The sequence below is a fragment of the Triturus cristatus genome, chromosome 1_1 (assembly GCF_964204655.1).
Source record: "Triturus cristatus chromosome 1_1, aTriCri1.1, whole genome shotgun sequence".
In the NCBI taxonomy this organism is placed as follows: domain Eukaryota; kingdom Metazoa; phylum Chordata; class Amphibia; order Caudata; family Salamandridae; genus Triturus; species Triturus cristatus.
In genome coordinates this window covers 939,048-952,259 of record NC_140579.1, presented here as the reverse complement: position 1 = coordinate 952,259, position 13,212 = coordinate 939,048, and the positions used below count along the sequence as shown (strand labels likewise).

At 51.6% G+C, this 13,212-nt stretch overlaps 1 protein-coding gene across 2 annotated transcripts in view; it reads left to right on the top strand.

Moving 5' to 3' along the window:
- Positions 1–3,996: 3,996 nt before the first annotated feature.
- LOC146869038 (proteasome subunit beta type-7-like) overlaps positions 3,997–13,212 on the top strand; it is a 52,668-nt gene continuing 43,452 nt past the window's right edge. Inside the window, exon 1 of one of the 2 annotated variants that reach the window (XM_085624150.1) lies at positions 3,997–4,371. In XM_085624150.1, the coding sequence (XP_085480276.1) occupies positions 4,307–4,371 (65 nt within the window). In that variant the 5' untranslated portion in view covers positions 3,997–4,306. The remainder of the gene's footprint in view (positions 4,372–13,212) is intronic. The other variant, XR_014969640.1, reaches the window with a different exon arrangement.

Sequence of the window (13,212 nt, the reverse complement as noted above, 5' to 3'; positions counted from 1 at the left end):
AGGGATGGAAAAAGAAATGGTAATGAATTACCATTTTATTTTTCACCTCTGGGGGTAATTTTAGTGGGGCGACGCTTCTCTTCTCCAACGGAGCAGCCGCCCCTGCATGGCTCCCTCTATTAGCCAAGAAGTATGTCGGGTCCAACAACATATTTACAAGCATAACAACGCATTCTCACTCATGCTCACTCATGCTCACTTATATTGACATATTGACACTGTAGGAAAGTAGGATCTGCTTTCATGGTTACCCCACTTTTTGCTGGTGTTATTCTGTTTTCTGACTAGTCTGACTGGGATCCTGCTAATCAGGACTCCAGTCACTGTGCTTCCTCCCTAAATTTGTTATGGTAAGTACTTTGGTTCTTTCACAATTGGCTACTGGTGTACCCTAGTAAGTCCCTAGTATAATGTATTGAGGCACCCACGTCATAGGTACACCATGGGTCTTCCAGGGGCTGCAGCATCTATTATGCCACCCATGAGAGACCACTTAAACTGTGACTACAGGCCTGCCATTGCAGCCTGTGTAAGTTGGTGCTAGCACCACTTATATCTGAGGTCACTGCACTTAAACCATATAAGTCACCCCTATGGCAGGCTCTTCAGGGCAGGGTGCTTGGTTACAAGTGTGAGCATACCCCTGCATGAGCCAGGCTCCTCTACAAACCCTGGAGTCGAGTATCCAAGCTTTGTAAGTGCGGTCAGCCATTTAATACATATAGCGGACATCAAGTCAAATATGAGATGTCTATCTATATATTGGCTGCACTGAAACCAGTCATGTTTGGTATCAAACATGTTGGAATCCTACCCCAACACTGATTCCAGTGTAGGATGTAGGATCACATGTACTGGGGGGCTCCCCCTAGGGTGTCCCACTTTATTCCCGGTACCAGCCTATTAGGGTCTGATAGCAAGCTATTGCTGCTGCCGACCACAGACTGGATTATGTCCTCCTGCTGTTGAGCTGAGCTTTAGCAGGGGAAGGTAGAACAATAGGTTTCCTGTCACTGGGAGGTGTGACCACCTCCCAGACAGGACTTAGTGTATTGGGCTGGGGTGGGGGCGCTTGCCAGCGCCACCAGACTGCTTTGAAGGGCCCACTGGTGCCCTCCTTGCATGCTCCAGTTTGAGCCAGCTCAGGGAGCCCTTGGCTCCCGCTCTGGTGCAAAACTGGACAAAGGACATGGGAGTATCCTCCCTCTGTCCAGCCCCTCCTCTGGGAGGAAGCCTTGAATTGTCCCAACCCTTTCCCTAGCGTACTTATGGGCTTACCTGTGGGTGACTCTTCAGATTCGTCATGGGACAAGATTCAAATCCAAGACTCCTGCTGCTCCTGGTCTGCCAGTCTTCTGTCTTATCTGTACCTGTGCTTCATCCAGGTTCTTCTCCAGGCCTGTGGGCATCAAAAACACCGAAGTAATCTTCCTTGGAGTGAAGGAGTCACTTCCCTGCATTTGCAGGCACCACAACCAAGATGACCGGTCTACTACTCCTAACGCCCTATGGACTCCCAATGTCTTCAAAGCAATTTTGAGGCCAGTATCCCCATCATAACTGCTGGAACAGAACCCCTGTGCACCACATTGACTTACCATTGCCTAGGCTTGTTGACTCTGTCCTCCAGAGATCTTCGGGCTACAAGAAGCTCCAGTCTCCAGCATCTCGTCCTGCCAAGATCCTTGTCTTCTCTGCATCCTCTGCAGTGTGGGCCTGCATCTTTGGTGAGCTGCTCACGGTCCTCTTGCAACTCCTGTGCCTTTGGTCGATGGGTCCTCTTGAGTGTCTTTGTTTGGCTTTGTTGGGCTCTCCTGCTTGCTTGGGACTGGCTCTGACTCTCCTGCCCTGGGTGAGTCCCTTGGACCTTGCTGGTCCCAACGCTGCACTTTTTTGTATACCACCTTAGTTGCTGCAGCCAAGGCTTGTTGGTGTTCCCACTGGACACCGAGACTCTTGTTCTTGACATCCAACATGGGACAGCTCGTGAACGGCTACTGGTCTTCCACAGTCTGCTGGTCCTCACAGCAGCATCGCTCCTGCATCTTGCGTCATCGGCGGTCATTAGTCTTCCGTTCCTCCTGGTCACTTCTGAGTGGCATAGACTCTGTCCCCTCTGCTTCATGAAGCCATCCGTGGATTCCACCGGACTCTTTTCACCTTCTTCGCCAGCTGCAGCTTACTGAAGTCCTCCATTGTGGTCCATGGCAGTTTCCGATGTCACTTCGCACCTATGCACCAGGCTGCCCTGGCGTATGCATCCTGCTTCCTGGGGTACCCACGGTGGGGTGACTCACCAACCTACTGTCTTCCACAGGGTTTCTTCAGGGTTAACTGGTAAGGGTCCTTCTTAAAAACTGCAACCGCGACTTCCCTAGCGACTTGCATTGAGAACGCAGCTGTGTTTCCACTCCGCACACAGCCTCTGTGGGGCTCCTGGGTACTTGCCTTGGGTGGTTCCTTGTGGTTCTCTTCTGAGTCTTCTGGTCCAGGTCCCAAGTTTGGTTGCAGTTCGCATTCCACTTCTTTAGTGTATGGTTTGGTCTCCCCCTAGAGGCCACTGTGTATTTGTGCTACTTACCTGTTCACATTTGAAATATTGTGAGTATTGTGTTGATATCTCCGGGTAGGATATATACCAATATGTGAGTGAGTTTATATAGTAAATATAACTATTTTTATAACTACACCGTGTGGTTCTTTAAATTTAACCTACACTATATGACTGGATCTGGTCAAACAAGCGGCTTCACACTCCTTCTGGACTAAGCCTGGAGGCTGCTCTCTCCATCTACCACTTAGAGAGCTCTCTATGGTTGTCTAAGACCACTGAAATCACCATAAGTGTTGTCTGGATTAGTGCTGGGTGCTTTACTTAAATAAGTGTGCACCATAAACTAAGCCAGCTTCCTACACACACTCATTCTCACCACTCAATCTTGCTCACTGATATGCACTCACTTGCACTCATTCATTTTCCCTCAGTCTCTTGTACTTACTCTCACCCTACTCACTAATTTGCACTTTCTCGTTGACTCTTACTTTGACTCACTTATAATTTCTCACTCGCTCACACACACACAATTCTATGGGAAACAACCTTTACAACGCAGTCATTACTACACACTACCTTTACAATGCAGTCATTACATCGAAACATCCTTTACATCGAATGCCATTACAACGCATGTCACTACAACGCATGCCATTACAACGCATACCATTACAACGCATAGTTTTTACCCCTACACTATCCAACACTTACCCTACTGTTGCACTCTCGGGAGTGGGAATAGTAATTTTGACCACTACACTATCCAACACTTACTTACCCTACTGTTACCCCCCAAAATTATGCGATGTAATGGTATGCGTTGTAATGGGATGCATTGTAATGGCATGCGTCGTAAGAACATGCGTTGTAATGGATGTTGCGATGTAAAAACTGCGTTGTAAAGGCATGCGTTGTAAATGTTTGCGTTGTAACGTCATACATTCCAACTCTACATGTCAACTGACATGCTCCCTCTGCGGGAGGCGTGGTTGGCCCCTTTTGCTTTGTGCTCCTCTCACTTCCGTCTACCCCTCCTTCCGCCTCGGGGCCCCTCCCCTCCTTCCGCCTCGGGGCCCCTCCCCTCCTTGTTTTGGTTCCTCCGCTGCTGCTTAGTCTTTCTTTTCTGTGCTTCAGGTGTATAAACTGTTTGCTGCACAAAGCCAGCTGTGCTGTGTCGTTGGATACGTTGGCTCGCTGTTAAAGATCTCCTTCTGGATGTTGGATGCAAGTTGGATAAACTCCAGCTCATTGTTACCGAATGTTGTACTTTGATATCCGCTTTGACCTTGTTTGACCTTTGATGTTTTCTTCTGCAAAAAAATGGTTTTTTTTTTTTAACTTACCTGCTCTCACACACACATCGCAAATCTAAATAGAAAGCGCTTGTAAACGTGCCCCAGTGCTGCGTTGATGATCTCTGACTAATAATTAAAGTAAACAAAGGCAGAAAAGTCTTCTTACCCTCTGGGGAGGGTGGCAGCTCTAGCGGGCACATGACGGCCTGCCCTGCAAGCCTCACGAGGGAGAACAAAAATCCCCTTTGGGCGGGGTAAGCACCGGAGCCGAGCCAAGCAGACGTGTGACGACCGCAAACCGAAAGTGAAAGATACAACGGGGTGAGGGGGGAGACCGGGGAGGCAGCAGACTACGTGCAAGGGAGAAGCAGAGACACGGAAAAGAGACTGAGAGAGCAGAGGAAGAGACAGAGGGCGAGAGAACGAGCGAGAGAGACCGGAGGCTTGTGCGCCCACCATGCTCGCCAGAGGGGTCTCACTCACGCCCCCCGCAGGTGGCTTCAGCTTCGAGAACTGCCTCAGGTGAGACCCCCTAGTACCGAGCTGGACAGAACTGAGTAGTTTTGCTTCTTAAAATGATGGCTACTTGCGGCTCCACAAATGTCGTGAGGGAGGGGCTTCACCTCAGAAACAAGACCCTCTGCTGTGGGGACTGGAGCCCCTCAAGGGAGAGTCCTAAGGGACCCCCACAAGAAGCCAGGGCGGAGGGGGGCAAGGGCTGCACTTTGCCCCTTGTTGTTAAATGGAGGCCCCCCCTGTTAGGATCCATAGTTTATGACGTTGCCCACCGACCACCCCAAAAGTTCTGCCCCGTTAGCAGCATAAAAACAAATTCTTCGCAGCCAGGGATGTCTCAAACTATTTTGGCGCCATACACCATGCACGTTTTTAAACACAACACCCAGTTCATGTGTGTCAAAGTGCACAGGACTCGTTATAATGAATGCATTATTGTCACTGTGTGTAATGTTGCCCCTTTCTTCCTGTGTATGTGCCCCACCACAGATGACCAGGACAGCAGGCAAGGTTTAAGGGGTTTATTCAAGTATTTCACACTTCAGCAGGAGCGCCGGCACGGAGCTCCTTATCCTATTTGAATCGGCGCGCTAATGCGCCCCTAAGATGGCCGCCGCCGGAAGTCCGGTGACGTCACGCCTAGCGTGCCGTCGACTAGACCGCAACACCACATCTCCCCCTTTTACAACCCAATAAGCAATGTCCCTCTCCACCATAGAACAGTCTTACTTGTGGTCCAGGTTGAACTCCTCGAACCTTCGTGGGAGCAGTATTCTTCTTCCGCAGCGTGTCCTCCTGCTTCCTGCGCCTGCGGTCGGGGTATTGCCCCCACCCTTCGGATCCGCTCCCCCACACGCGTCTTGGGGCTCAGCCCCACCTAACTCAGTCCCTCGGTCACCAAGCCCCGGAGTCTCGACTTCTCCTCCTCTTGGACTCCAGGATCCCTTGGGAACGCTTCCTGCTTCCCCCTCTGGTCTCCTACACTCGCCTTTCCCCGCCGGTGTGGCCCCATTTCCTGCCTCGCCATCCAGCTCCACGTTCTGTTCAGTCTCATTGGTTCCGGTGCATCTTGCCATCCGATCTTGTGCCCAAATCTTCCCGTCACTTAGTAAGGCTGATGTGGAATAGGGCTCTACCACTTGGAAGGGGGGCGTGAACTTGCTGTCCCCTTTCCTTCCCTGTGTAGGCAGTTTCACCCTCACCCACTCTCCTCTCTCCAAGGCGACTTCCTTGGTGTTGTGCCTTGCGTCGTAGTAGTTCGTGTATACGGCTTGTGCTTTCTCCAAGTTTCTGCGCACCACTGCCGGTGACCAATGACTCTGCACCGTGAGCCTCTTCCAAGCTACATTGTCTCTGGTGAACGGTTCTCTTCCTCTCAGAATGCGGAATGGGCTGTAGCCTGTGGACGAGGGAGTTATCCGGTACGCCCATAGCATACGCTTGAGTTCTTTCTCCCAGCTTGCTCCCTGGCCGATTGCCGCTTGCACTGACCCCATTATCACCCTGTTGAATCTCTCCACTGCTCCGTTCCCAGCAGGGTGGTAGACCGGCGTGCGCCTGACAGTTATCCCGTTCCTGTCCATGAAGGCCTCCCACTTCGTGGATGTGAACTGTGGGCCGTTGTCACTGAGGATTCCCTTGGGGATCCCTTCTCTGATGAACACCTCCGTGAGGAATCCCAGGATGGTATCTGTCTCTGCGTTGTCTCCCACGTGGACTTCTGGCCACTTCGAGTACCTGTCCACGACCACGGTGAGGTACTTCTGGTTGCCGCTGGCGTCTTGTATGGGACCTAGAACATCAATGGAGATTTCTTCCCACGGATTTTCCGGGAAGTCGAAGCGTCCCAGCGGTGGGCGCAGCACTTTTTGCGTCTTGTCTGCATTGTTGCATTGCTCACACGTTCTGACGTGTCTTTCCACCGCGAGGTCCAACCCTGGCCACCAATAGTCCTCCTTCACTCTTCCCTTCGTTTTCACGATGCCCAAATGTCCTTCGTGAGCAAGAGCTACCACTCTGGGCCTCAGCGCCGTCGGGGGTACTACCTTGTTGCCCCGGAACAGAAAACTCGGGTTGTCCCCCAGTGACAATTCTTCCCTGACTTCCCAGTACTGTTTTAGTTCTTCTCCCAGCAACCTCTTCTCCGGCCACCCTTGCGTCACGTACGTTTTGACCGCCTTCACCTTCTCATCGGACCCATACTCTTCTTCCCACTCCTGCTTGCTGATTGCTCTTTCATGATCGCTCATGAACGCCACTGCGTACTCGGCCCAAGTCTCTGTGTCTTGCGCCTCTGCCGGTTCCTTTGCCGCCGCCCTGCTCAGGTAGTCCGCCACGCGGTTCTTGGTGCCTGGGATGTACTCTACGTCGTACACGTAGTCGAGGAGTCGCAGTGTCATCTTCGCAATTCTTGGGGTAGCGTGCTCGTGGCCGTTGGACGTGAGCACTTTAATCAGGGGTTTGTGGTCCGTTCGTAAGAGGAACCGACCTCCCCACAGGAACTGCCGGAATCTTTCCACTGCCCACACGACCGCCAGCATTTCCTTTTCAATCACGCTGAATTTGCGTTCATTGTCAGCCAGCGTGCGGGACGCGAAGCTGATTGTCGCGGTCGCTCCTCGCGCCGACTGTTGCGTGAGCACTGCTCCAAGGCCTCGGTCGCTAGCGTCTGTAGTCAGGGTCGTGGGAGCCGTCGGGTCAAACCCTTGGATGGGTATGGCTCCACAGATTTCTCTCTTCACTTCCCCGAACTCTCTCTCTTGTTCCTCCTTCCACGAGAACGCCGTTTTTTCCTTCAGGATCGATCTCAGGTGGTGCGTCTTTGATGCGAAGTGGGAGACGAACTTGCTGTAGAACTCAGCCATCCCTAAGAATGTCCGTACCTCCTCTTTGCTAGTGGGCGTGGGTGCATCTCTGATGGCAGCTACGTTGGATGCCTTGGGTTTTATGCCTTCCTGACTGATTTCGTGCCCCAGGTATGTGACTTTCCCCAGTCCGAACTTGCACTTGTCCCACTGGGCCGTGAGCCCGTTTTGTTCCAGCACATTCAAGACATTCGCCAGCCTCCGGTCATGTTCTTCCGTGGAGGCGCCCATCACCAAGATATCGTCCTGGAAGAACTGAATACCTTCCATCTTGTGGAACAGACGGTACATCAACTTTTGGAAGACCGCCGCTGCCGAGGCGAGCCCGAACGGCATCCGTAGGAACTTGTAGCACCCGAAAGGTGTAATGAATGATGTGAGGTGGTTGCACGATTTGTGGAGTGCGATCTGGTGATACGCAGATGTTAAATCCACAGTGGAGAACCACTTGGCACCCTTGGTCTTAGCTAACATCTCATTGATGCGGGGAAGGGGGAACTTGTCCACTACAATGTTCTTGTTGAGTTCCCTGAGGTCCACACATAGTCTCACCTTCCCGTTCGGCTTCTGCGCCACGACTAAGGGGGCCAACCATTCCGCATTATCGATGGCTTCGATGATCCCGTTGTCCTCCAACCTCTGCAGTTCTTCTTGTACTGCCTCCCTGGTGCGGAACGGGATGTTTCGCACTTTGTGGGACACTGGTCGGGCTCCTTCTTTGAGATTTATTTTGTGCGTGAACTTTGTTAGCCTCCCTATGTCGTCTCTGAAGACTTCGGGGAACTCTTCCTTCCACTGCCTTGCTCCCACTTTGGGGTCGTCCTCCATCATGAGTACTTGTATGCGGCCTCCTGGGTTCAGCTTTATTTTCAGCTTCCCTTGATCTTTCCATCCCAACACTGATGGTCCCTTTTCTGCCACGTACAGTTTTCCTTCGCACGTCCTGCCCTGGAACTCGAACGTGAGAGGGCAATACCCTACCATGGGTATGGGTTCCCCTGTGAACGTCACCGGGTGGATGTCCGTGGGGCGCAGTCGGTGTGTTGTGACAGGTGCAAAGTCATCCTCCCATATCTTCCTCTTTATGATCGTGTAGGGGGACCCTGAATCTGCGACCATGGTGACTCCTACACCCCCTATGGTCATGGCGCACCTCGGTTTCTTGTCGACCGCGCCGTCGATCCCCAAGACCTGGTCATCTATCATCAGGATCTCTTCTTCGTCCTCCTGCCCTTCTTGCTCTTCCTCCTTGGTCATCTCCTGCGCCACGTACTTCACCTGCTGCCTTGACGTCTTCCTTCGGCATACTCTCTCATAGTGCCCCATCAGCCCGCAGTACGTGCATTTGGCCCGGAACGCTGGGCACCCTTTGTCGTTGGCGGCGTGCCTTTCGCTGCCGCATCTGTAGCACCCGTTGGTGCTCCCTTGTCCCTGCGTCTGCTGTTTCACGCCCCGGGTCATGGGCTTCCTGTGTTGTCGCGTGCTGTTCTGCTCCGTCGGTGTCTGTCTCTCGTGGCCTTTACGGGCTTCTATCCTGCACACAGTTTGTTCAGGGTAGCGGTCCTTCTTCGCTGTCTCTGCACATCTCTTGGACATTTCTGCCTTCTTCACCATGGCTATCACCGTATTGAGGGGTTCGTCACCGTTGGCCCACAGCTTATCTTGAATGGACGCATTCGCCGCGTGCATCACTATTTGGTCCCTAATCAACTCTTCCTGGAAGGCTCCGAACCTGCACGTTAGGGCCAGCTTCTGTAACGCCGCTACGTACTGGTCGATCGTCTCTCCTTTCTGTTGTGCCCTGTGGTAGAAGTTGTACCTGTCGACGGCTACACACACTGTCGGGCGGTAATGAGCATCCATGTCGTCGATCGCGTGTTGAAACACATCGTCATCCGCCGCGGGCCGGACCACCTTCACTAGATCGTCGTAAACCCTCTGACCTGCAGGGCCCAAATGGTGTAGCAGCATCCTCTTCCTGCGCGAGCTCGAGAACTCAGCGCCACTTTCCTCTTCCAAGGCGAACAGGAAATTCAAGAAGTACGGCTTCCAATCCTCCCATGGCATATCTGGAACCCCAGCTTTCGTGAGGAAGGGTATCGGGTTCGGCAGACCCGTCGAAGTGGCACTCATCCTCCTCCTTGCCTCCGTTCGCCGCGGTCGTGGACTCGAGCTTCTCGACCCCCCCGGGTGCTGTCGGGGCTCCCTGCGTCCGGTTCGTCGTCGCGGTCTGTGGCGCCGCCGCTCGCGGTACGTCCTGTGACCCCCGCCACGATGCGTGCAACCGCCTCTCCACGTGGACTCTACCTGGGGCGGTACCTGTGGGGTTGTCGCGGTCCGGAGTCGGCTCAGGAGGGCCCGTCAGGAATGTAGCGCTCTCGCCTTCCCTCTCCGCGACACTGCCGCGCTCCTGCTGGTCAGGGGTGGTGCCTGCGGGCGTCGATGGCTGGTAGACCACAAGACACTCACCCTGGAGGCAGCGCTGGGCCGTTTCACCTCCTCGTCGCCATTGTAATGTTGCCCCTTTCTTCCTGTGTATGTGCCCCACCACAGATGACCAGGACAGCAGGCAAGGTTTAAGGGGTTTATTCAAGTATTTCACACTTCAGCAGGAGCGCCGGCACGGAGCTCCTTATCCTATTTGAATCGGCGCGCTAATGCGCCCCTAAGATGGCCGCCGCCGGAAGTCCGGTGACGTCACGCCTAGCGTGCCGTCGACTAGACCGCAACACCACACTGTGTGCTATAGTTTGTGGTAAATCTGCCTTTTCTAGTCAGCGTGTTAATGTACAACAGGGATACACAAATCCTCCTACAAATGACCACAGTGATCACTGACCACATAAACCCTCCATGCTGTATTCTTCCACACAATGCTAGCCGGGTGAAGCAGGGTACATGAAGGAAGCGAGGAACCCTCTGGAAAGCCAGGCACAGGGACTGGTCAGAGTATACTTAAGCATTCCCCTATGGCTGCTCTTCTCGGGGTCCCCAATATAACTAGCTGTCCTTTAACTTTACTGACTGCCCGGCATGACCTATGTTACAATGGCTAGCCCCTCCCCCCTCCCACTCCATGTCTGGGAAGTGTCTAGGGGTTTTTTAGAAACCTATACAAGCCATTTTGTAACGTTTTGCTGCTCTGGAAGGAAAAGTCTAGTAAGCGAAAAATAATTTCTGTAAAATTCTCAGTATCCTTTATCGGTCGAGTGTCTGGTTGCGAAAGACTTGTTGAGAGCTTCAAGTGGGCTCTACAGCCCGCCCCTGGTTTACCATTGGTTGGCTTTATTGCCACTCTCATTTACTTGCTTCATACTCCATGGTTTACCGTCAACGTTTTGTGTTTGTCCCTCCCCTGAAGCATAGACTCTTCACAATCCCTTTGATTCACTGATTTGTATCCTTCCACTGCTCACATTTAAGGATCTACTTTTTTCTTTTTCATTCTGCGTACACATCTTTAAGCTGCTCATGCGCAACACAGACTGACCCCATCTCTGTTGGTGAGGTGTTGCGAGCAGGTCAGTAGAAAGAAGGGGGTGTGGGTGAGGGTTCAGGCACTGGGAGAGGAGTTACATCTGCAACGTGGCCTCATCTCTTGTGTGATACATATTGCTATTTCTGAAGAGTTAGTCAAAACAGTTTGCATTCTGGGATTTGTAGCTTTGCAAGTATGTACTAAAACTATCCTGCAGGGAAAGTGCTGTTGGAACAGTGCCAGGAGTGACTGAAGGTGTGCACCTGACTTGGGCTATGTGCCATCTCCGAGGAGTGGAGGTGGGTGGAGTGGAGCAGAAAGGACAGCGTAGAATGAGGCGACAGGCTGCGGATTGGAGCATGGCAAGCACGGGGCGGGAGGGACAGAGGGTACATCTGGGCGGAGGGAGCAAGGGGCGGGGCTGGGAACGGGTGACACATACTGAGATAACGATGTGGGAGATGCACACCGTGTGAGCTATAACACTCACAATTTTGGGACTCTTTTGGGGCAATCAGTGGTCTGGAGGTTGTGTGTTTGTCCGGCTTGCTGTTTCAAGGTTTTGAGTGTAAAAAAGAATACAGAGAAGTTTACACATTATATGCAGGCACCAGCTTAGGGCCTTTCAAGAATCTCCTTAAAGAAAGAAATTGCCATTTTTCTCAGAAAACAAGCAACCTTTTCAATTGGTAGTTTACCGGTCAAGGTCTTGACCCGGGAAGAAGTTTCCCTGGCGGATATTGAGAGTGTCCCGTCCTCGTGGGCAAAGAAAGAAAACCTTGAATATGTTACAGCAAAAAAGTGCTTTTCCCTCAGCTCTCATGTGAGTGAGATGCTAGGCACAGAGGACAGGAGCAGGCACATGTCAAACATTGAAAAAGAAACACAAATGGACACTCTTCTGTATGGGCCTTGGGAAGTCCACTGGGTTCCCTTGGGTGGGCCTGGCCACCTGTCTCTCCTCTAGAGCTGGGCCTACTGCTGGCCACATACGCTACTCTTCTACCTCTGGCAGATTAGCTCTCAACCCCCTCGACAGTCTGGAAAAAAATCTCTCTCTCTCTCTCTCTCTCTCTCTCTCTCTCTTTCTCTCTTTCTCTTTCTCGTTTTCTCTCGCTCTCTCTCTTTCTCTCTAACTCCCTCCGGCCAATGTACATTCCAGCAGCCAATCAGACTCCGGCCATTCAATGTCAATCATCCAGCACTTCATTTTGCATCATTCCTTCCAGTACAGTGTCAGTTTCTGTAAAGCCTAAAAACATGGCTTGCCTCGTGCTCAGCCGCTAGGGCACGTGCTGCAGTCAACACCTTTCCTTTATACACACTTCCACATACCAGCAGGGGTGGTGGGCTTACACAGTTAACTAATAAGTATTTACATCTGACCCCAGTCTGTTAGCGGTGCCATTGAGTGAGTCCAGAGGCCGTTTAGTTTGTGTTGTGATCTAGACAGTGTCTTTTATCTGCAATGCGCTTTCTGTGTATGGACTCTCTTCTGCTCCCAGTTTTGCCTCTGTGTAGAACTTGCGGGAATTCTTTAGAAAGGGGGAGGTAGTTTGTAAGATGGTTACTGTCAAATTTCCGTGCTTGATTATTTTCTAAAATTACCATCAATTGTACTGGTCATTACGTACAAGTGTAAATGACTCAAGTTCTACCCGAGCGGCAGCTTGCGCTCGCGAACTAACCGTTGGTGATCTCGAACTTGCCGTTTGCGATCTCGAGCATGGAAAAAACTCCGCTACACGTCGCAAAGCGGAGTTTTCTGCACTCCTCAAGCTCCACGGAGTGCAGAAAACTCCACAAACTCCGCGAGGCCTAATGTACACTAAGTATTAAATTTCTGTCCTACCGAAATAAGGAGTTCTCCGTATTACAAATGGAAAAGAAGCAGGCACCTACCTTCTGAAAACTGACTGCTCCCTTATTGTTCTACGGTTTTGAAAAAATCTAAAAAGATGACCTGCAAAAAGGATAACTTGACGTTCTTGTTGTCATATTTTATTTTGATATTAATAGTATTAATGTTATTTTTTTTTAACAAGGTAATCACATTTTGTTTTAATGACAATAATTTGGGTTTACGAAATTTTTGTGAGCCCGGCTCAAGACGAAGAGCCAAAGGCAGCTTTTTCCAGGCCTGGGCAGTAAACACAGACACAGCCTTGCCCCCTAGGCATAATTCACAAAACTTTGGGATGGTAATTTGGCCAGCAGAAGACCACCATGGACGTCTGGAGGGCAGAAGACCCCCATGGAAGTCTGGAGGACAGAAGACCACCATGGAAGTCTGGAGGACAGAAGACCACCATGGAAGTCTGGAGGGCAGAAGACCACCATGGAAGTCTGGAGGGCAGAAGACCAACTTGGAAGTCTGGAGGGCAGAAGACCACCATGAAAGTCTGGAGGGCAGAAAACCACCATGGAAGTCTGGAGGGCAGAAGACCACCATGGAAGTCTGGAGAACAGAAGACCACCATGGAAGTCTGGAGAACGGAAGACCAC